The sequence below is a fragment of the Lissotriton helveticus genome, chromosome 2_1 (genome assembly GCF_964261635.1).
Source record: "Lissotriton helveticus chromosome 2_1, aLisHel1.1, whole genome shotgun sequence".
In the NCBI taxonomy this organism is placed as follows: Eukaryota; Metazoa; Chordata; class Amphibia; order Caudata; family Salamandridae; genus Lissotriton; species Lissotriton helveticus.
Genome location: NC_136059.1, coordinates 1,546,335,156 through 1,546,360,383, shown reverse-complemented (window position 1 = coordinate 1,546,360,383; position 25,228 = coordinate 1,546,335,156). Strand labels below are relative to the sequence as shown.

At 41.8% G+C, this 25,228-nt stretch overlaps 1 protein-coding gene across 2 annotated transcripts in view; it reads right to left on the bottom strand.

The window, feature by feature from the left end:
* SPMAP2L (sperm microtubule associated protein 2 like) overlaps positions 1-25,228 on the bottom strand; it is a 928,058-nt gene that overhangs the window by 280,374 nt on the left and 622,456 nt on the right. For both annotated transcript variants that reach the window (XR_013607593.1, XM_078677574.1), the window contains exon 9: positions 10,673-10,795. Coding sequence is in view for 1 of the 2 variants with exons in the window: in XM_078677574.1 (XP_078533700.1) it covers positions 10,673-10,795 (123 nt within the window). In the remaining variant the exon portion in view is untranslated. The remainder of the gene's footprint in view (positions 1-10,672; positions 10,796-25,228) is intronic.

Genomic DNA, 25,228 nt, shown 5'->3' with positions numbered 1-25,228 from the left:
CGAGTTTGACCTTGATAGACTGGGGGTACACGATTTCCAGGTCCCTGATACGCAGATTCTCCCTCCGAGAGCCATTCTCAAGGTCCTCTGCCTTAAGTTGCGACTGGAGTAGTTGTTCTTTAAGCAACCAGAGATCATCCCCAAGCTCGGTGGCAAGTTGTTGTTGCTCTTGGTGATGTGCTTCCAGGTCCAGGACCCTGGTACCTACTGAGTCCACATCCTGTTGTAAAGAGGAGAGGTGGCCTGACAAGTCAGAGCTAAGCTGATCAATAGAGGACTTGATGTCTTGACCGATGTCCTTGCAAAGCTCCGTTTTGAAGTCCTTGAACATAGTCAGAAGCTCCGCTTTAGTAAATGCCATTGTCGCCATACTTGTGTCACCACTCAGCGAGACCTGCTTTTCAGTAGCTGAGAAAAAGTCTGAAACCTTAACGGGGTCTTGGCTGCCGTTTTCTTCAGGGGCATAAGGTGAAGCCCCTGGGAGCAGCGTTGGAGGTAAGTGGGCCGAGGAACCCCAGTTCACAGTGGGGTCCAGCGGGTCAGCCCCTGTGCCCGGATGGTCTTCCCAAGCAGTCCGTAGAGTGATAGGGCTCAGCGCCTAAGGGAGGAGAAGAGAAGCTCCAAGGATGTCAAAGTGCCCAGTAGACAAACGCTCAGCAGTTCGCAGGGAGCCTAGGGCACTCCACTGGGGCATACAGCGCCGTGAAGAGGCAAGGTGAGCGGACACCGCCATGTGCAACCCCGGAACCCACTCCCAGCTGGTATGGAATCTGCCGCAGCCAAGCACTGTGTCAGCAGGTAACAAATCTTCGAGGCGTGGCGCTACTTTCTGAAGAACATGGCCAAGGCTGGGGGAGTCCGGCGCTACCGAGTAGGACAGCGAAGAGCCCAGAGGACATGGGCAAGGCTGCAAAGTGAGTCCGCAGGTCAGGAGCCCAGGAGGCCGGCGAGCTCCGTGGGAGGGGGAGGTGCCTCCATCAGCAGGTGGTGAGGCAGGAGTACCGGAGACTTCAGCGATAGTGGACGAAAGCTGGCAGTGAAGTCACCCCCCAAGGGTCCCATCGGAGCTGAGGGCTTCGCAGTGGCAGCAGTGGGGAGTCATATCAAAGGGGCTGCCTCCAACGCTCTATCAGATTCAGCCAAGCGCGCTGCCATTGCACGCTGGAGCTACCGCCATGTTGAAGTCAGGCATGAGCGGGCACGGGCGGGGAGAGTAATGGCCCAGGTATTCCCCAAACCAGCAGCACCCCACTGCACCTCTTAGCAGGAAATCGTGTCTGGACACAGCACCGCTGTCTCTCCGTTGGGGCTCCCAACGCGAGAGTTGATGCATGTTCGGCACCAACGGGGGGTTATGCCGCCATCTTAGCTCCTGCTGTCGGAGCGTGCCGGAGGTCGCTGGCACAGATCTGCCGATTTCAGCTGGGCATCGACAAGATCTTTACTCCCTCAGGTGCAGGCCATCTTCCGCAAACTCACACTCTCGTTTAGCCCACCAGGGCACCGCTTTATCCGCCGAAAAAGCCTAGGGAGCAGCGAGTGGGCCAGGAGCCGTAACAGACTATGTCTGTTCGGCCACCTTGCCCAGCCACGCCCCCGAATGACTATTTTTGCACTTGAAATACTCCGGTGACAGTGTGTCTATGCGAGCATTCCGTTATGGGGCCTAGTTTGAAGATGTGGGGCAGGTAGCCTTTTTGCCTTTGGTGCTTCTTTTGTTCCCCTGTATACCTGCCTCTATTATACCAGAAATCCCCCTTCTTAGTAGTCCTCCTGGGTGTACCCAGTAGCTTGAGGTTGGATAGCACTCACTCTTTGATCCTTGACTGGCCAGTAAAAATATTTGTGTTGTATTATGTAAGCACTTTGAACAGAGTGACTAATCAATTAAGGTCCTGATGAATGCCCCGGAACCACTTTGGGGCCCGCTAAAGGGCAGAAACATGTTGACCACTGAGAGGAGTATATTTGGTTAAAAGCCCTAGGCCTCTTTTTAACTCAACCCCTTTGGACCTATAGAATAAAGATATGTTGGCCCCCTGGAGGTAGTTTTAACAAACACCACATATTATATTTTGACAAGCACTCTCTCCCTCACTGACTCTATTTCCACCGCTTATTAAAACACCTCAGTACCTACCCCTCCCACCCTTTCACAATGGCACGGGGGGGGGGGCACTGGTATGCACAACAAGAAAAAACAGTCTATGAGGCCAAGGGTGTCCCCTGAAGCATGGTCGAATTTGCGGGAAATGATTGTGCCAATTAGCCTAACGCCCCACCTACCGACAGGAGTGCTGCTGTTGTTTTCCACCATTATATTGTGTCATCTGAATACAAATGCCTTTCTCTGACAAGTCACTTGTGTCGTGTTGTTTTTCTCTATGCAAAAAATCAATGAGATCTGTTTAACAAACAAAACAAACCCTCCAAACCCCTCCTAACTTCTCCCTAAACCCATCCCATTTTGTAGTAAGTATTCCCTATTTTTTCAGCCACTACCACTAACCAAGATTCTCTTACATTTATTATTAAAATGTAAGTTGGAGAGGGTAATTTCTGCACAGAAAAAATAGAAGAGGCAAAGACCTCTGCACGCAGGTTAGTGAATAGCATTTGTAGTACGTATGTAGTACTACTGTATCACTACTGAACGTACTACAAAATGCAGTCTGTGAATAGGCCCTTGTTATAATTATGATATACTTTCTCTTTTAGGTATCCCCTTTTGAATTATATATGTTAATTTATGCAGGTGCATGTTTCAAATATAAATGCTCGTTTATTAATACAGTTATTCATGCCAACATGATAATTCAACCTGCTTGAATATATTTATGTTTTGTTCTGGACAGATCTTTTCAGTGTTTGTTTTTAAATAATGAACAAGCCTTCCTTCGAATTAATATATTGACTTCTCACTTATTGTTTATAAACAACAAGCAAGTGTTCACAGAATATAAATAAGTGAAAGGTTGCAAGGGCTGCACTACTAATTGATTATTCTGAAAATTTTCAAAATCTTCAGATTCAAGATATAAAGTAGAACAGAGAGTAATTAGATACAGAGGAAATTTGTATCGATAATTCGAGAATGAGGGTCATCCAGAGCCATAATCATCTTTCCTTGCAGCAGGCCAAGGAGAAGGCACATCCAGCCTTCACTCAGCTTACCTGCTGACCATCAGATGCTGACAGGGACAGCAGCTGCTTAGCTTTCTTCGCTAAACATTGGTACAATTGGTCAAGAAAAGGTATGTAGGTGTGATTCAGATATGAAACTCAAAGTGGTCCTCTTTTGGTGCTAACCTTAGCTTAGTAAGCCAAGAGAAAGATGGGTTGATGCTATTGATATAAAGAAGCAGTATGATACCAGCATAATATTACAATATTGTTATTATTCTGCCTACTGATAAGTATCATTGCAACCATCTTGAGGCTATTGATGTAAAGAAGCAGTATGATACCAGCATAATATTACAATATTGTTATTATTCTGCCTACTGATAAGTATCATTGCAACCATCTTGAGGCTATTGATGTAAAGAAGCAGTTTGATACCAGCATAATATTACAATATTGTTATTATTCTGCCTACTGATAAGTATCATTGCAACCATCTTGAGGCTATTGATGTAAAGAAGCAGTATGATACCAGCATAATATTACAATATTGTTATTATTCTGCCTACTGATAAGTATCATTGCAACCATCTTGAGGCTATTGATGTAAAGAAGCAGTTTGATACCAGCATAATATTACAATATTGTTATTATTCTGCCTACTGATAAGTATCATTGCAACCATCTTGAGGCTATTGATGTAAAGAAGCAGTTTGATACCAGCATAATATTACAATATTGGTATTATTCTGCCTACTGATAAGTATCATTGCAACCATCTTGTTTATTTTTATAGCAGTTAATGTTTGTATTGTGTGAACTAGGTTCGAATATTGATTTTAATAAATCTTGATAATATTTCAAAACAAAACTAATACATTTTGATAGTGTTTGCAAACAATTGTCAATATTATTAAATGTGCTCTACAATATTTCTTTGTCAGTTTCTCTTATTCTTTCTGCAGCTTGCCTTTCAGAATATGCCACAATAAAAGTAAAACAGGGATTTTCTGAAAGGGAAGCTGCAGGAAGTTTTTTTATAAGGCTTCTCTTTTCCAAAGTTCTCCAGAGACAAGAACCTCAACTGCGATGTTGGTGCTGTGGGGTTTTCACCCTCTCCTGGACCGAGTTCTCCCTCGGTTTTTGCTGAGCCTCAGTCCTTGTCTTTAAGAGGAGTACTATTAATGATTGGAACCTGTCTTGAAGATTCCACATTTTCTCTGGCGTATTTAATGTATGTGGTATTTTTGAAGAGACGGTGAACCTTATCGCAGCACCACAAACCTCCTACACCCAACCCCAACAGTGCGCTTTGTATTCCAAAGGGAGGTTACTTCAAATAATTCTCAAATACATATAATTCAGAATCTAAATCCTAAAATGTTGCAATCCAATGTTATTCTTCAATTCAATGTATTAAACTTTGGCTCACTATAACCACCAGACAGCCTACAAGTGTTTAGAGGTAAAAATCTTTTTTCAAGGTAAATTTATAATCATATTTTTCAGCAAATTTAGTTCATCAGATTCATTCCTTGATACAAGTACTAAAACACGCCTTAGTTCAATATTAGGAGTACTCGGTATGTAGCAACACCCAGTATGGGAGTACTGAGTCAGAAGGAGCAATGATCATTCTAGAAGGAAACCTTGAGCACATTATTAGCAGGCCCACCTTAACTCACAGGTGAATCCCCTTTGTGCCTTCCAGTCTTCTATAATGAATTTATGAGTGATCACTTATATAGTATACAAATAGGTACGAAGCAGCAGAGAGTTATAAAAAGATGAGGGTGGAGGGGAGGTGCACATAGGAAGGAGTTAAGGGAGGGGAATGCAGACAGGATAATGGAAGTTACCAGGTGGTGTCCATCATCCAGAGGGTTACACCTGGATGAGGTGTCACTTTAAGTGGAGGGTCTTCAGTTCTTTCTAGTAGAGTAGGAGTGAGGGGCATGCCACAACTGGTTGGCTATGTAATTTCAGATACTTGGGCATGCTATAAGACATTTTCAGACAAATGTTACTCTCTACAGTTTAACTTAAAGGAACACCCACAAAATAGAAGCAAATCAATCATTCCATAACACTTGGGACTGACTGGTCTTGCCTCTTACCGACTTTGGCAGTATCTCTTTGTCTACAACTTTCTCCAGTCCCTGTAGAAGATCTTCAACTACAATGTCACTGTATACTTGATAAAACTCATTTGAGATACTCTACCCACCAGGTATTTGACAGGTGGCAGCCCCTCATAGGGCCATTAAAATGTAAGTTCTGTCTAACGGTTTTCTTAGTTATCCCATTTGGTTGTTGTAAGCTCTGGCATGCCTCTCATTTCTGTTACTTTGTACACCTTATCTAATCTATTTGATGGAAATGCAAATAGGGATCTTTAAGACACTTCTAAAAGATCTCTTGTATCCCTTTTTAGAAGTATGCTATTGTGTCACTTTCTCTCTGCTTTGTGGAAATGATGGCATACAGTGTCTCTTCCTACCAGCCGTGCCAATTTTGTGTTCCTCAGGCAAAGCTTTTTAAGGTTGTTTATTTTAAGGTTATGGAAAGTCTTTTTTTTTAATCAGGTTTGGTCTGATGCCATAAGATTTTTCTACAAACGTTCCCTTAACAATGCTTTTATTGTGTTTTATTTATTACTATTTTTAACATTGTGGTTCCGCAAAATATGAGTTTACCACCAGGGCCGGCCTAAGGCATGTGCAAGCTGTGCACCTGCACAGGGCCGCCAAACCCCAGGGGCCGCCACGCCAATATATATCCTTAGATACATATTTGCGTGGCGGCCCCTGGCAGGGATTTGGCGGCCTCGGGCCCCCTACCTACACTCCCTGCTCAGGGCCTCCATGAGCCTAGAGCCGGCCCTGTTACCACTTCCACAATATCAAATCTGAATGTGCCATCTTGTTGTGCTTCTAACCCCAGATACCCTGGGCAATGTTCCTCCCCCCATTCATATATTGGCAAGTGGTGCCATGCGTTATTTAGATACCAACCCAACTGAAGCTCCCTATTAAAGAGTCAAGATCAATTTGACGGTACCTAGATGAGCATACAAAGCAATCCGCTTAAAAAATGTGTTTTCTAGCAAATTTGCTCATAATATCAATCCCCGCCTGTGAAAGAGGACTCAGGAACGAAAATTCACTTTATCTGGAAGCACAGAGATTAAACACTTCTCAAGCACAAACTTTCATAAATACTGTGCAACATCACCATAGAATTTTCTTTCAAATGGCTTAAGAACTCGTCATACTCAATTCCATTTCATGAACCAATTACAAACTCACAGAATTTGGCATTTCCTCAACTAAGGCGAGAAGTTGTAGTTTTCATCTTAGCTTTACAGTAGCTACTGACATTACTGTAGTGTTTTAGCCTACATGTCCTTGTAATATTATTTATGTTCACCTTAAGGTGCAGGGACACTATTGAAACATTACACAGTGGAAATATATAAATAATTGCCTTATTCCTTGGTCCCAAACATAATGTTAATCCTAGTACACATTACAGACTGCCAGGTTAGAGGTATAAGCACTCTTTGCCTCATATGTCTCTAAATACTTTAACCGACTTTAGATACACAAACAGCCAAATAATCTTTAAAACTATAGACACACACCTAAATAGATATTTGCTACTTTGTGAGTGTGTGTGTGCGTGTGTGCGTGCGTGTGTGTGTGTGTGTTTGCGTGCGTGTGTGTGTGTGTGTGTGTGTAAGTGCACGGAAGCATGGGTGGTGTTCTTTGAATGGTTTTATTATACTTTAGTTAAAAATAATCACAGATGGCCACCCTTTCATGTGGATGAATGTACACACACGGGTGGCCATCTTTAAAATTTGTTTTTTAATCATTAACAAACACCTTTAGATAAGGCAACCTTTACATGCGTATGTGAGCAGACAGATCATCTTTCAATGTATTTTTCATATACTTTAAAAAATGGCAATTAAAAGGATACAACCATTGGCAAGACCAGTTGCTCAGCAGCTAAACCGATTGGCTTTGCCAATGCTTGTTTGCTGTTGTGTTTTAAAGGTTATCTCTCGCCCACAATATTATATCTGAATTTGGGCCACATACTGTTACTACTTCATAAAAAAAATCTTTGGTTTGGGAGGTTTATACTTTAAAAAGCACATATCTCATGCATTCAAGTCTATTGCTATCTGTATGAACAGTATCCATACATCAGTATTCACATCCCATTTGCATCAGCCATCCTATATAATACTGAGAAAGGAACCCAAGGTTCTATTGTTATTCCCATCCTTATCGCGTATGTATAGTTCCAGGGATTATACTATCCTCCTCATCAAATCTTTGCTGGATTTGCATTCTCAGTAACCACAAGATGTATTTCTTGAATGACCGCTGTCTGTGTGTCTCAGCATAGTAAATATGGTGCCACAACAAGCGTCTTAAGATACTTGTCCAGTCCTCTGGCATTCTACATCACACTATCAATTTTACTCCAGATTCCAGTTTATTTCAAGATTTTCCTTGGCTATCTGGCCACAACTTCTGCAAACAGCCAGTGTTTTACGGCACTGATATGGAGCTTCCCTTCATCTATCATGTTAACTCTGTATCCCTGCACTAGACACTAAAAAACTTAACAATCCTCTTTCGACCCCAGGTGAGCAACACTACACCCATTTCACTCTTTTATAGTCAACTCCGAATCAAGCAGCCAATCAAACACCTAGCACTGAATTCACAAAAGAATAACTCTGCACCCTTTAATGTACTCCTACATATGGGTGCAGATTGACTACTTTTTGAAATTGACAAACATTGGTAAGAGTATGCCTGGAATGTTGTGCTAGTTTTCTGGAGTACTGTTTTCAACGCCTTGTGATGTTTCTGTGTGGCCCCTGTTCCCAACTGTAGAGCTCCACACACTGTACAATTACGCGTTGGGGGAAGGCAGCCTACTGTGGCACATTTGGTGTCATTTTCTTACCCAGAAGAAAAACATTTTTCGTTGTGTACAAATTGTTTCGCCTAAACCAACCGGACGTTTGAGGGATTTCCATTCCCATTCCCAAAGTGGGAGGAAATTTTCTCCAGCCTTTTTGTGGTACAAATCTCCAACAATTTCAAGAGTGGTAAAGGGTCAGAGAGGTGTTTGTGAATGCCCACAAACTCACAAGCAAGTGGGTGTTTGAACTACCCCTTTGCACACCCAGTCCACACTTAATGCATGTGGTTGTGGTGCAGCTTAGTTAAGTTTATTAAGGGCTAGATGTACAAAGCATTTTTGAAGTTGCAAATGACCCAATTCACAGAATCAGTCCACTGGCAACCACAAAAATGTTTTTTGAGATGTACAAAACCCAAATTGCGATTCGGTAACATGTTACCGAATACCGATTTGGGTTTTGCGATTCGGTATTTGGAAGGGGCGAATTGAAGGCGTCCCTGCCAAATACGGAATTGGAATGGTATGTACAAATGTTTTGCGACTAAAATCTAGTCGCAAAACCTTCTCAATTTACCGCCATTTGAAAGTTTGTGGTAACTCATTTGCAAGGGACCCCTTCCCCTTTGAAAATGGTTGCCAAAATATTTTTTAAGAGAAGGCACAGGTCCCACGGAGCACTGCATACGCTTAAAAAATTAAACTTCCAAGTTTCATTTTTTTCTTTTTGAATACATCTTGTTTTCCTTAAAAAGAAAACGGGCTGAATTTAAAAACATATATATTTGCTTTATTAAAAAGAAATCACAGACGTGGTGGTCTGCTGACCCCAGCAGGCCACCATCCCTGTGATGGCTGCGATTCCTAAAGGGTCACAAATTACGCCCTGCCTCATTAATATTCATGAGGTAGGTCTAAATGGGACCTCCTAGGAATTGCAAATGAAACTCAAAAGAGTTTCATATATTAGAAATACCGATTTCCTAATTGCGTTTCACAGGAAATTACAATTAGAAAATCACTAATCATGAATTTCGTGCATCTAGCCCTTAGTTCTTGAAATAGCACTGTCTAAACCCAAAGGATGACAAAACCTCTTTACACGTTTTCAGGCAACATTTCACAATCAGAAACACAAAGGATTGATCAGGATATATAAAAAATTGGAGGGAAAACAAAATAAAATAAAAGCAAAGTTGTATAGTTAGGGAAGGTAGGAACAAGTTAGGTTTATTTAGTAAATATTAGTTTAGTTTAGCTTTAAATATTTGTGAAGAGGGTGCGCATTTATTGTTTGATGGGAGGGACTTCCAAATATTCGGGGCATGCCCTAAGAAAGACAATTTGGTGTTTATTTTTCTAAAAGTTAAGGTTCTGAAAAGCAATACATTTTGCTCCTGAGTGTTGAGTTATATTCAGCACGCTCAGATGCGGCAATGTGCAAAACTACCTAAAAAAAAAACAAGGTGACACTTGGGAAGTCCGATGAGCTGGGCATTGTCAAGTCCAATGCACATATAATTACAAAGTAGGTATATGCATTTAGAGCTTATCAGTACATTTTGTGGATACCTGCCAGCATAAATGGAGGTCGTAGTGAGGGATATCGCAGAGGAATATCTAGTGGCAACAGTATCGGAACCAAAATAACAAAAGCTAAACTATCAAGGTGGTACAGATTTACCATTCATAACTCCACCTTGAAGCTATATGTACATACCATCAAGGTAACATATATGTGAAGTTAGGTATAGAGAATCTATACATACTTTTCTGTCAATACTTGGTTCTCAATATTCTGGTTGAGATATTGTGACCACTTGATATTCTTGCCATGATATTCATGACCCACACCGTGAAGGGAGCCATTTTGGACTGTATAGGTCGGTTTATATATACTTTGTGAATCAGGCGCCTGATTCATTCAGTCTTTTTTCATTTGGCATTTTTACTTTCAAGGCAAATCGTTCGAGTGTGAGTGGTGAGGGGGGAGTAGGAAAGACATTGTTATTTACTAGATCTAGCTCTAGCCAACTGCATCAGTCTCGTTTTGTCAAGTCAGTCACCAACAGGGGCATAACGCAGACCCCTGAAGCCCCTGCAGCGCAGGGGGCTGCACACTCCAGGTGAACCCCATTCACCCCAAGATCCAAGAATATTTGTTCATTATTGGAGACTGGGAGGCCCCCGTCCTTGTTCCGCAGAGCAGCCCCACCATTTTGGATCACGATACTGGTCAACAATGGGTTTTGCTTGGTCAAAACAAACTCCTCAATCTACACAACAAATTTCAATTAATCTCTCACTGCTAAACTTAACCATTCAAATTAACAATTAATTATCCATATTTAAAATACGTTTTAAAGTATACACAATAGATATTTAGGTCTTATGTTCAAAAATTCTAGGATGCCATTTTAAAGAATGCCCACTGCAAAGGCAGGCGCAATAATATTTTATGACGTTTACCCTAACAAGGATAAGACCTCCTTCGTTTTTGCTTTTTTGTGCATGTGGGCTTAAATCTGGCTTTAAACGTACCAGATTTTACTCCTCCTAGTACAATCTTGAACATTGCTGGGTAAATTCGCCACCTTGTTACCTTTGTTCCGTGGGTGTTACAAATCGTTTTTTGGGTTCTGCCAGCCTTAATATTCGATCGGAGGGTACATCCATACATGGAACTCTCTCAGTGGCACTTCGCCAGCCATTCTGAAAAGGAAGCCTTTGGTCGGAGATGAGAAACACCATTAATTTAAAGTGTGGCTAAATATGTTATTTACAATATTTCCATGAGTTCTTAAAACAAGCAAAGAAAAACAGGCTGTTAATGCGTTTATGCATTATTCGTGTACTCTGGTGAGATGTTACATTTGACGTTCTCATAATATGTTCTCATGTTGTAACCACCAATGAAAGTAGCAGCAGACCATAAATTTGTGAAATAGATAAAAGGTAGTTATATATAAAATACAGTTCTTCCTGCTGTACATTACAAGGATATTGCAAATCACTAAGAGATTCTGTGACCACATAGTGGAACGAGGCTAAAGGCCAAGCTCCTTTGTAAGGCCAAGGATGTTGGACATGGCCCTTTTTCCAGCTTTATCCCCTGATGTTTTGCCTTTTGCCTCCTATTTTTCTGACCTGTTTTTGTTGGCTTTAGGACTCTGGTCACTTTACCACTGTTAATCAATGCTAAAGTGCATATACTTTCTGTGTAAATTGTCTGTGTCCCCAGTATAGCGCACTATGTCTGCCCAGGGCCTATAAATGAAATGCTACTACTGGGCCTGCAGCACTGGTTGTGCCACCCACATGAGTAGCCCTGTAAACGGGTCTCAAGCCTGCCAGTGCAGTGTCTGTGAGTGTAGTTTTAAACTGCAATGTCGACCTGGCAAGTGCACCTATTTCCCAAGCCCTCGCCTTCCCTTTTACTGCATGTAAGGCACCCCTAGGGTTGGCCCAAGGTTCCCCAAGTGGGCAGGGTGCAGTGTATGTGAAAGGTAGGATATGTCCTGGTGTGTTTTACATTTCCTGATCGAGAAAGACTGCTAGTTTTGTTTTGCACTATTGCAAGGACTAGCTCTCCCACAGGCTGCATTGTAACATTTTACAAAGGTAACTTTCAATTGTGAATAGACGGAGATTTGGAGTTTGGGCTCTCTGAGCTCAGCATTTAAAAACACATATTTTAATAAGCGTGGTTTTTAAATTGTGTATTTGAAAATGCCCCTTTTAGACAGTGGGCATTTTCTTGTTTAACCATCTCGGGCCTCTGCCTGTCTGTTGAATCAACATCTGGTTTAGACTGACACAGGCCTGTTTTTGAACTCACTCTAGACAGTCACACAAAGAGAGCTGAGGTGTACCCTGCATATCCTGATAGCCCATTACCAGGCTGAGGGGCCTTCCTGAGCTAGGATCATGGGAGGAGCTGTCACATGCACCTAAGCTGTGCTTGGCCTTTTACAATGCTGTCTCCGCCCACATGGAGTATGTTTGGAGCCAAGACCAAGCAGAACAAGAACCTCTGCACTATAAAGACAATCCTTTGAAGAATGCCTACATCCAAGGCCAAAAGGGGTATACGTTATTGGACCTAAAACCCCAGACTGCACAACACTTCTGGAACACAAGGAATCTCTGCCAAGGAGAGGAGCTGAAGAGCTGTGAGGAGTACTGCCCCTCTGCTGTAAGTTGCTTTGCAGAGTTGTTCTGCAGTTGCTGCTTCTGCTTTAGAGGGGAAAAGGACTGGACCTTTGCTGTGTATTCTGTTTGTGAAGTTTCTCCAAGGACTTGTGTGTGCTTGCCTCCTGTTAAGAAGTTTCAGGGACAGCAAAGACTTCACCTGCAGCATCCTTGAACTCCACTACTAGAATTTCTGACCTGCCAAGAGGTGCCATTTATAATTCTGGGCCTGTTCAGGTTGTACCTGCTGCAAAGATCTACTGGAAACCATAAAAATCGATACATCGCCCTTCCAGTGCATGTTTTTCTGATACAACACTGCTGTGTGTGCGAAATTGTTATGCACCCCCTTGTGGTCGAAGAAATCAATGCAGCGCCTGTCCATAGCCAAAGAAACCGCTGTGGCCCAAGTTCAGCACACCAGTCTCCGAAGTCTAAGACCTCTTCACTAATTCCTACGCAGGCCCTATTGTGTGGCTGACAAGATCGATGCATCGTGAGACTGTGGCTGAAGTAACCAACGCAGCGACAGTTGACCGCCACCGCATCGATCTCCACCGCGTTCAGATTTCCATGCATCACAACTGTGTGCCACGCATCTTTGATGCATCACCCGCAGACCAGAACCGTTTTGGAATCAACGCATCGCTTCCCTCTACATTCCTGATTCGACACAACACTTCTCCTGCGTGTAGAAAAACTGACGCATCGCCTCCCCAAGGACTCAGGAACCGATGCATAGCTGTGCTTCCCTCCTCTGTGGCTGTTTTGCCTTGTGGATTTTGACACATTTGAGGTACTTTGTGTAACTTTGTGTAAAATCACAGCATCCATGGAGTTCTATAGATATAATTGCTTGAAACCTTTTAAAGGTCATATTTTGAGTTCTGTATGTTTGAGTTTTCTCATTTTGGTCTTGCTTGGTTTAGATAAAGATGCTTTATTTTTCTAAATTGGTGTGGTGTCCTTTGTAGTGTTTTCCCTGTGTTACTGTGTGTTATGCACAAATACTTTATACATTGCCTCTGAGATAAGCCTGACTGCACGTGCTAAGCTACCAAGGGGGTGAGCAGGGGTTATCTGAGTATGCAACTCGCTTATTTTGACTAGAAAAAAGGGTCCCTACTTGGATAGGGTGTATACCACTGCCAACTAGAGACCCCCATTTCTAACAATGGAACTCTGCGGTAACGTGCAATATTCATATAATGTACAGTAGAGGGGTATTTTATTTCTTATAATATGTGGTCACCATAATCCTTCACACAAAGCACTTACATCCCTGGTGTGGTGCTCTTCCATATGAAAGAGATAAGATATTTGTAAACATGAAAAATACAATTAGAATCTATAGTGCAAAAGTAAACACTCTAAAAAACAGTGAGAAAGTTGTTGTAAAAAATATATTAGAGTCAGTGCAATACAAGTAAGATTTAAGATTTTTTTTTAAAGGCTGTAGCTTAGAATGTGTAGAAACATGCAGAGAGGATCTGTTTTTCACATCAATGGATAATATAAACATGTCTCCTTAAAAATCTAATTTCAGCATTTCATTGTTTGCCTAGAAAAATAGACCAGAAGGAAAGACCAAGTTTTGTTTCCAATGTTTAACGTGCATCTTTATTTATTCTCTGTGACCTGCCTTTCCACTCAGCTGCTGACTCTGGATGTAGGCAAGGTGACATCAGAACTCAATTGTAATAAATGATTACAGTTAAGCAGCTACTGTCATTCCATAGAACAGGGGACTGAGTGTGTCACAGGTCACCTATAAATAGGAAAATTAGAGAGAGGCTTTTATACAGGGATTGTTGGCTTCCGTGTATTTTAAATGTCATATGGCAGGTAGATGTAGGAAAGACAACAATTGTTGGTATTAACGTGAGGATGAGCCTTCCAAAATACCAAGGGAGCCACATAGAGCCTATAAGGGCAGGGAAGTGATAATGAATCTGCAAAGTGATAATAATCTGTACTTCTACCCTGAAAGGCAGGAAAGCAGACGCTATGGAGTACTGTGATTGGCTCAGCCAATTGAAAGGACACGATTTAAGCCATCCACTGCTCTTGGTTTATTGTATCCTAAAATCTTTCCTTTCTGCAATAAAAATGCGGATTGATGAAAAATACCAGACGAGACACTGTAATAATAAAATGACTTCACTGTTCACTGTTCAACTGTAATAAGTTATTACAAACGAGTTGTGATGTCATAATGCCAGGCGGCAGCCAAGGCAAAAGGTAGGTCACTGAACATCCCTGCAGCTGAGGTTTATGAAAACAAGAACTTGTTTTTTGATCTTATGCTCTGTTTTGTTTCCAAAATGAACAGTGAAAGGAGAGATTTATGGCATTATGTTCATCTTTTTAACATAGTTTAACAGGAAAGAAAGGATTTCTGGGCATGTTACTAGTCATTCTTATCAATAGCGCTTTTTAATTTTTTTACTTACATTAAAAATATTACAAGGTGTTTTTAAACAAGTCATTAACTGATCTTTGGTGTGTTTAGTTTCCCACAACATATTCTGTATTTATTCCTCATGTCTGCAACCGCGCTATTTCTTTATATGAAGGAGCAAAACCCAAAGGATTTAGGAGGTATGTGGGAAGAGTGATTTTATGATGATGTATTATAAGAAATAAAATACTCTCTATCGTTCGATAAGGACTGTTACTTGCTAATCCTTCTGGGGATGACAGACCATTGTGTCTATTGAGCCTGTCGAGCGTTTCTCTCCCTTTAAGGGTATGCTCTTCCTCTTCACAGCAGAATCAACAGTGCAGGGTGTTACAGGCTGCAGTGGTTAGGCGGATCAACAAAATCTTACATTTGGTTATGAATCTGGATTTTGATTACCATGGCAGGTTTTATTTATTGAAAAATTGTAAGGGCTCGAATTTTGAGTTCGGAGATAGGCGCGGTAGGGATGGAAAAGACTTTCTAAGACAAAGTGCGTTTAGATGCTTACAGAAAAATTAACAGTGAGAAAATCTCTACTTTATGGTGTTACGAATAATAAAATAATTATAACTACCAAATAAGGCTGCATCAGGAGAACTTAGGCTTTCAAGGCATCATAAAATATCAATGTAATAATCATCTGTTATGCTGCAGACTACTTTATTTTGCATGCACATGCAGGATATACACTAATGGGCTATGTAGCACCCGCATCTATGGTTTTGATGAATATGAATACATCACTCTCTCTGCAGATTTATGTTATGTTACACTACAAGCTTTTGTACAGCACTCAAAATACCGAAATGGCCCAAGCACTAGGAAAACTGAACACAACAGTCTAACTCCTATACGAAGACAGGAAGCTGGTATTGCAATACATTTCTTTTTATTGCCACTCTAGTACAACAGCAGTGTAACTAATGAAATAAAGACAGCAGAACATACACAGTGCTCCCCAAACGTTTCACATCCCAGAACTAATTTTTAGAAGGGCAAGCGTTTGTGACTCACCTATCTTAAATGAACATGAGGCAGGTGATTTTTTTTAACGCAACGAAAACCTTGTGTGGTGCGCCCTGTCATCTACCAATGGCACATTTTTCATTAAAATGGGCACTAAATGTGCATACACATACAGCTTTAGTGATAAAACTATATTGCACACAAATGATAATGTGCGGAAATTGGTTCAATTAATATTTATGATTTGTGCATCATTAAGTAAAGTGTCTTGATAAGTTTTGATCATATTAAAATCTTTGTTTCCATCACACTTCAGAATTACAAAAAATGTGCTTCATTTTTGCCTTCCTAACCGCTGAATGTGTACAGTTAATTTACAGGTATTTACATGGTGTTTTGTGTTACAAAAAATGACATCCTACAACCTTTCCTTTAGCACTCCCTGTATTTCAGAAAGATAGTCACATAATACACTTTACGTTGTTCTCCTTGAGTACAAAGTGAGAGGGGTTTGTAAAGAAAATAAGCACCTATTTCTCAGAAAGACACTGGCTGACAATTGACCTCTGTCTTTGAAGCGCAGCAAATGTGAAAAGATAAATACAGCATTTAAAAACATCTTTATTCGTTGCTTGGACTTTCGTGAACCACCAGTGGGTCGAGACCCTGGCATAACACCCTAGCACATAAGTGCAGCTTACCACAAAAGTGCCCTCTCCTTTAGTTCACATAGTTTTCTAGCCCAGTGGGGTGTAAATATTTGAGGGGGAGGCGAGTTGGCTATACAGAATTTGCAGAGGAAGCAATACGTCAACATTTACAAAGTAACAAAGCTATTTCCTATATTAGATACTACACCTTTGAATAGTCCTCATCTTTGAATTATGTCCTTGTATTACGAAACTAATTTGGGTGGAGTCTCCTCGTGTTTATGTAGATGAAGGGAATTTACCTGAAAATCTGCCTAGCCACAGGTCTTCCAAACAAGCCTGTGACCTGGCATCTGAGTCCAAGTGATAGTGTTTTGGGAAAGTATTGTGAGAAGACCAAATGTCCTGCAAGAGCACTTGTCTCAACAATGAAGCAGTGTCTCTAGTATCCCTGGAAGAATGAGTCATTATTCCATCAGGCAGAGAGTCCTGTAGATTACCTCATGGCACTTCCTAAAGCATGGCATTCTCTATCTTAATATTGTCTATTTGTAACAGCCATGCGCTCCAAAGCATTTCTACACATGATAATCATGTGTCTGTGTATCCTGAAATCATTGGATGTGAAATAATAGCTTAGTTTAATTTCGGCTAGACTAGTTCTGTTGTGAATATATCTAGGACCCTATTTAAATATTCCCGATTCATGCCCTTATGTGGTTATAACAAAACATATCCTTATAAAGGCATAAGAATCATATCCATATTTAGTCATAGCCAATGCAGTCCAACTACGGCAAGGCTACTCCCATAGACTCCTAGAAAGTACAAAGCGTTCTTTAAACAAACCAAGCCTCCAGCAGCCCGGGAATTCCCCCTGATTTTGTTTTGATTTGAACAAGAACTCCTGGAGTCCAGAAATAACTGTAAGTTCTTAGTGACGTCTTATGTCCAACCTTACGTCAAACTCGGCACCTTTCAGGTATAAATATACCAACGTTTGCCTTAAGCAAACACACGGTGGTTTGGAGCAGAGCGACTATCTACTTGCCCGACGCCCAGCTGAATAACATTGTGCGCAAAAAATATAAAACGACATTAGATATCTCAAATGGTTTCTTCGGTCAAAACACAGCTCCAGAAAGCAGATATTTGACCGCTTTCTCCTGTATGGGGGCGCAAAAACAATTTTGCCGTCTCCCACAGGGATTCAAGAATAGCCCAGGATTATTTTCAGCGAGAGTAACAGAGTTACTACAAATGTATGATGATGAGGCATTATCATATGTCGATGACATCTATCTTACAGACGACGACCTGGAGACACACTTGAAAAGAGTGAACACCATAATACTTGGGTTCGCAGCTGAAGGGTACAAATTCAACTTTAAAAAGTCATGAATTTCTCACCTAACTGTCCTGTTTTTAGGATATGAATTATCAAGTGAAGGCCAAAGCCTAGCAGACAACTTCTTAGAGAAGTGTGCAGTACTCCAAGCATCAAACACGCTGAAGAACTTATAATCAATACTAGGTTTCCTGAATTTCGGAAGAACATACATTCTGAATTATGCAGAGAGGGTTAAACCTCTCTACGAATTAATAAAACCTGATTTCAAACCAATCAATTGGACTCAGAAACACACAGAAATGTTAAGATCATTACAAACAGACATGTTAACTAAAACAAAACTGCAAACACCCGCAAATGAACGCAACCTTGTAATCCGAGTCATCCCAGGAAGATGGGGATACACGTACTTGACCTCTAATGAGGGAGAAACGGTACCAATAGTTTATAAATCACACTTGTACACACAAGCTGAAATGAAATTTAGTTCTACTGCAAAAACTCTAACGGCGGTTCAAACTGCTGTAGCAAAAGAAAGAGCCCTAGCCCAAGTCAAGAGCATATCTGTATTAACAGCAGTATCAGCCCTTGAGGCAGTAACAAGACCACGCATTCCGAATGCTGTGGCATTAGATCCAAAATGGATACAATGGGAAAATTCTCTTGCTGCAGAAAACGTGAAACAGGCATTTGATCCAAAAATGAAAAAACTAGAAAATATGGAATACGAATATGAGTATCCTCTGCCAATCGAAATTCTGCCTCTAGAACAGTACACCTGTGTAATCTACACGGACAGATTTGCACAACACTACGTTGTGGATAAAAAATCTTACAATGCAGCGTGCGCGATTGTTAAAGGTCGCTGGCGCCTAGGTAAATTCAGACCGATAATCACCAAAACTGAATCACTCAGAAACTGTACAGCTCAGCGAGCTGAAATAAGATCTTTAAAGATGGCGCTTGAAAATGCCGATCGCGAGTTCCCCACACTAATAGTGTGCGATTCGCATTATTGCGTCAAATCTTACAATAATGACATGCAGACATGGATCAAAAACGGTTACAAAGATTAGACTGGTGCCACAATAAAGCATAAAAAGCTTTGGGAACAAGTAGTTCTTTTACAGAAAGAACTACAAAAGACTCACGTGATACATTCACTGAGTCATCAACGTGATGGCGTTCACGTTGCGGGGAATTCATTGGCTAACAGAGCCACGGCGGCAGCTGATCAACCGGCTTCCGTAGCTACAAAAAAGCGTACTAAGAAACAAATAGACGGTGAAACGCTACTAGCAGTAAAAGCCTCAATGAAAGGCAACTATGCGGCGTTACCTCTACCTCTACCTCTAAATTATCCACTCGGAAATAAATACATCATTGATGCGAACTCCGTTCCTTTTGCTCAAATCCCTGGAGTGGGGGATAGAGTAATTCCAAACACGAACCGGAGAGCTTACTTGATTCAGGAAGCACACATGGGAATGGGTCTGAGGCACCAAGAGATCTTGAAATCTCTAATAGAATTACAATCACAGTACTGGTGGCCGGGGATGAGCTTGCAAATTTATAACTTTGCAATGAATTGTCAGAACTGCAATAGAAATCGCAGTTGTGAACCGGACCAGACAATTGCCAGGACACCTTTATTAGAAAGCATTAGGCTATCTATACGCAGAAATCCAGCCAGAGAAATGCGATCCCATAATTATTAAGACGAGATTCACGTAGATGTAGACCCCAGCGCTCGTCTGACGCCAGAACTGTTATAAAACATTTGCGAGTCTTTATCGGCACATACGCAATTGCCATGCTACACTCTGACCAGGGTCCTGTGTTTAGCTCTCGGGCTTACAAGGAGGCCATGGCCAGCATGGGCATTGCATTGCGGTACTCTAGTCCATTACATCCAGAGGGAAATGCGGTAGTGGAGAGAAAAAACCGTGACATAAAGCAATCTATAACGGCGAGGGTATTAGGTTCGGGTGATGGGTGGGTCAAACATCTAACAAGTGTGCAACGTAGTCTTAACAATCTGCCAAGAAATTCTCTAAGAGGTATCACTTCATACAAACTATTGTTCGGTACTAGAATGATAATCCAGGACTTAGATTGTCAGACTTCAGTGGTGAAAGAAAAATCCTTTGATATCAAAGATCGTTTGGCTGTTTTACAGGACTTAAATGAAACAAGAAGAAGTCTAAGTAACACAAAGTTAAAGCCAACAGCCTCTGAAGAAAAACCACCTGTCCCAGCAAGACCTGTCTGGATTCCAAAGATTGGGGATCTAGTCATACTAGTCTAGTATGTTTAGTATTGCTTAGTATTTAGTAATGATGGACATTATACGTGGAGTGGGTGTTGTGAATGTATCTAGGACCCTATTTAAATATTCCCGATTCATGCCCTTAAGTTGGTATAACAAAACATATCCTTATAAAGGCATAAGAATCATATCCATATTTAGTCATAGCCAATGCAGTCCAAATACGGCAAGGCTACTCCCATAGACTGCTAGAAAGTACAACGCGTTCTTTAAACAAACCAAGCCTCCAGCAGCCCGGGAATTCCCCCTGCTTTTGTTTTGATTTGAACAAGAACTCCTGGAGTCCAGAAAGAACTGTAAGTTCTTAGTGACGTCTTATGTCCAACCTTACGTCAAACTCGGCACCTTTCAGGTATAAATATATCAACGTTTGGCTTAAGCAAACACACGGTGGTTTGGAGCAGAGCGGCTATGTACTTGCCCGACGCCCAGCTGATGGGAGTGCCGAAGGAAGCCGACCCTCCCCTTGACGCACTGAGAGAGACGCTGTCTTTTCTCCTGCCGAGAAATTCCAGCTCCAGTGTTTCCAGTCACCCTTGCGGGTTGCTGGGAGATCGAGTCCTGAGAAAGAGATACAAGACCTCCTTCATTCTATAAACTAAGGTACGGAGCTGATTAGATCCTTAGAGAATTCTTGATTCAGATTCTTGGCAAAAACTAAATTAACTTAAACTGCAGGTCACTTACTCCTTCCCACGTACTAGGCTTAGGTTAGGTACACTGGGGTAGGCGTATCTAAGAAGCACCAGTTGAGTACGTTTAGTCAATGATTTTATGTATGTATATATTTTATCCGTTTTAAGTATCATATGGCTCAGAAACCGTATACATGCTTTTACAGTATTATTTCATAATACTTCTTTTACTGTACGCACTTTACTTCATGATACGTAATGCAATTGTGGCAATTCACTTCTCTTGCATGAGAAAGAGGACTGCTCAATAAATAACACCTTTTATTGAAAAACGCCTGTCTCTCTATTTCTCTGCACTCCTGGTGAAACTAAGTATGCATGATTGACTGAGTGAAATAGCTGTCTATTGTTTTCACACGACTCTGGAGATATACTCCTTATTCTGGGGGGAGCAAAGTTGTCATGTTTATGCGGTTGTCAGAAACTAATCCCTTCTTGTCTAATCAGGAAAGTTAACTCCTTCCTGTTCATTCGAGAAAGTTTCTAGTGACCTCTGAGCTAGCTGGCATACATAATTAAGTCTAACATATTCAGTAGAGACCTAGTCGACCTCAGTACTAGGTCTAAACTATCGTTTATGTTATTCCAATGCGCAGAGCCTATTGAGAATATGGGAACTACACTACAGTTCATTATTTGTAATGCACAAGGATGCCATACATACTAAGCTTGAAGATTCAGGTAAAATATAGCGACGAAGAGTCCTCTTCATGTCCAGTCTGTGCCATCCCTCCTTCATTTTTAATAGGTTCAACAGTAGGAAAAATGAAGGCAGTAGACTAGATTGATTTACATGAATTCAAACAAACTCTTCATGAATTAAAAATGCCAATTAAATAGAAGGAGTAAGAATTCCTCTATTTAGGGCGACAAATCTTTCTCAATTCCTTAGTGCCACCAAAAGCAGTGCCAGAATTACCATCCTGATTTTTTTCTTACACTTTTTTAATCTCCTTATTTCAAAGACAGACCTTAACATCCCTGTACCTGGATGAAATTGTGATTCTCATAATAACATGACTAAAGAATCTGGATTTCATTAAAGACTCGGAGGCTGACATTATGCATTTTCCATTAATGCAGACCCAAGCAGGCGCATACATCACAATAGAAAAGGTTCCAATTAGAACAAAGGCAACAGATAAAGGCCATCATGCAACATGAATCTGCCTCCTTTAAATGAACAAAAGATAAGTACATAAAAGATTTGAGATGTCAAACTTCGGGACAGTCTTCACAAGTAGAACAGAAGAAGGAGGAAGATGAAACATTCCATGTAGTAAAATCCAGATTCTCTAGTCATGTTAATATGAGAATCGCAATTTCATTACAAGACCGGAGGCTACATTATGGATGTTGGTAGCTCTCTAATACAACGTCAGACATGTGTTGAATAGGTTTACAATAGTGACATGCGTAGGTACTGGCATTAGACCAGCTTTCAGGATGTCGTCCAATTTACCTCCAGACTAAAGGGATTTACTGGCCATAGCACCTCTAAGGGAATGAGCTTGAAATGTGTTTAATTCAAAACCAGGTCCCTTTCCAAGCACCAACATACCCAAGGTTTCCAGATCCTATTGTATCTGTAATGTGTGCCTGGTGCCCAAGATTCTCAGAGGAGAGTTGCAGCCGTCTCCGAAAGGCCTGAAATTTCGTTAGATCTCCTGACACTTTCCAGGCAAGAAGGGATAAACTCCCGTTCTGAATTAGGGGATGAATTTGACCGTCTACGTCTGTAAGAAGATCCCCTTGGGAAGGAATCAAAAAAGGAAGACTGCAAGTCAGTTGTAGAACGGTCGGGAACTACACCTGAGAAGGCCAGAAGGGGGTTAACAATAGAAGGAAACCCTGTTCCTGTCTCACTTTCTGAAGGACCCTCTGAATCATGGCGAAAGGGAGGAAAGCATACCCTCTGATTCCCTTCCAAGATTGAAGGAAGGCGTTGACAGCCAGAGCACCGGGGTCAGGCATCCAGCTGAAGTAACTCTCTAGTTGGAAGGTCAGTCTGCTCGCGAATAAGTCTATCTCCAAGGGACCCCAGATTTTGTTCAGGGTATTGAAAACAGAAAGATTCAGTTTCCAATCGCTGTAATCTAGGAGGAATCTCGAGTTCCAATCTGCTGAGATGTTTGTCACTCCTGGAAGGTATTTCACTTTGAGAGAGATCTTGTGCTCCAAACAAAACATCCAAAGTTTCTTGGCTAGATCTGAGAGGTCCGCAGATGTTGTGCCTCCCAAGCTGTTGATATAAGGCACTGCTGAGATGTTGTCCATTTTAAAATGACAGATCTCCCTTGAAGGGAATGTCTGAAACTCATAAGGGCATAGAGACCCATTGTCAATTTGAGGTATTTTATGTGGCAGAGAGATTCTTCCCGAGACCATACACCCCCAGTGTTTTGATTCAGTAGACAGGCACCCCAGCCATGAAGGCTTGCATCTGATTCCAAAATAAATTCTGGAATTGAGCCAAAGATAGCCTTCCCATTCCACACATCTAGGTTGTTCAGCCACCAAATTAATTCTGAACGAGCCTCTTGGTCTAGGCAGATCCGATCTCCGTACCAAAGTCCGGATCTCAGGGCTCATGCTTTGGTTCTCTGAAGGGCCCGATAGTTGAGGGATCCGGGAAAGATGGCTTGGATGGAAGACAAGAGAAGGCCCAGGAGTCTGGCCAAGTCTATGAGGGACAGGTCCTGATGTTTGAGAACATACCTTATTTCTTTTTAGATTTTTGAGATTTTCTTTGAAGGAAGAAGAATAAGGAAACAAACTGTGTCTACGGTGAAACCCAGAAATTCCAATGACCTTGAGGGGATCAGGCATGACTTCTCTTTGTTTATGATAAAACCTAGACTCTCTAGGAGATTCATCGCAAAGTTCAGATCTTTCATTAGTTGAGAGGAATCTTGGGCCATAATGAGGATATCGTCCAGGTAAATGATTAGACAAATGCCCCTTGACCTTAGGTAAGAGACGACGGCCCTCATCACCTTGGTGAAACACCAAGGGGCTGAAGAAAGACAAAGGGGAGCGTCTGAAATTGGTACAAACGATCCTTCCAAAGAAACTGAAGAAAGGGTTGATGGATCTCTGCCATAGGGGTGGTAAAATAAGCATCCTTCAGATCTAGCTTGACTAGCCAGTCCCCTTCTAGAAGTAAGTCACTGAGAAGATGGATGCCCTCCATCTTGAAATTACTGTACGTTAAAAATCTGTTCAGTTCTCTCAGGTTTATGACGGGCCTCCAACCTTTGTCTTTTTATCTACCAGAAAAAGGTTGCTTATAAAGACAAGTTGTTTGATGGGGACCTCCAAAATTGCACCCTTCTGAATCATTGAGGAAATCTCCTCTTCTATAAAACCTTGTTGGTCCGGTGAAAGGGGAATTTCTTTCGAGAAGGATGTCTGGGTAGCCATATGTGAGAAATCTATCATAAAGCCTTTTACAGTATTTAGGACCCAAGAATCTTGAGTAATCAAGTTCCAATTGTCCCAAAAATTTCTGAGGCTCCTGCCTACCTTTAAGGTGGAAGGAGAAGGAGGAGGGGGAACACTCACCTGGGGATCTGTGGGTCTGTGATGTGAGGTCCTGCTTCGTCATCTAAGATGCTGTAGACGAGTGGCTTGGGATACGAAATGCTGTGTCAAAATGCATCATGCACCAGCGGGTTCTGAAGAAGCTGCAGGGCTTGCATTGCGGAGACCTGCATCATTCTTGAGAATACAGTTGACAGGGGGCTTACAATGCGAAAGCCTGTCTCGAAAATGCATAACGCAGCACTGGATCCTGGAAGGCTGCGGACGGCAATAAGAAGCCGTGCCCTGGAGATGAATCACGCAGCAGTTCCGATGCAGAGTTTGGTGAAGTGGTGCATCGTGCTGCAGCTTCAAAGCTTCGGTTCTGCTGGGACAACAATTGGGATGGCAGAGCACATTTCAGACCCACTTCTAAGGGTCCAGGACTAGGGTGGCACCACTTGGGAGATCAGGACTCACAGCTGACGGAGTTCAGGTGCTCAGTTCAAGATGGAGGAATTCAATTGTGACCTTGAGCTTCTGATGGCCCTTGGAGTCACTCTAGTGGTCCTGGGTTCAAGAAGCAGGTCCATTCCTTCATCCAGGCAGTAGGGCAGCAGGACTGTAGAGGTGAAGTCCTTTTTGCAGAGCACCACAGCAGCCCTTCTTCTGATTCTTCCAAAGGTCCAGATATGCACTGAAGAGTTGGTGTTTGAGGTCCAATATGTATACATGTGGCCCACTTTGAAGTAGAAGAATCTTCTAGAGATTTACACCCTCTAGGGGTGCTTGGAATTTCCTGCCTCCCTGCCATGGTCCAAGGTTGTCTGGGGTCACAACAGACTAGTGTCAAACCCTTTGTGGGAGTTCAAGGAAGTGCCTTTATGATGTACAAATGTAGTAGATGACAGCTCCTCCCCTTGTTAATTCAGAGTGGCCCGCCCTGCCAACAGCTAGCTTCTCTTCTTTGTCCCACTATCTGGGAGCAAT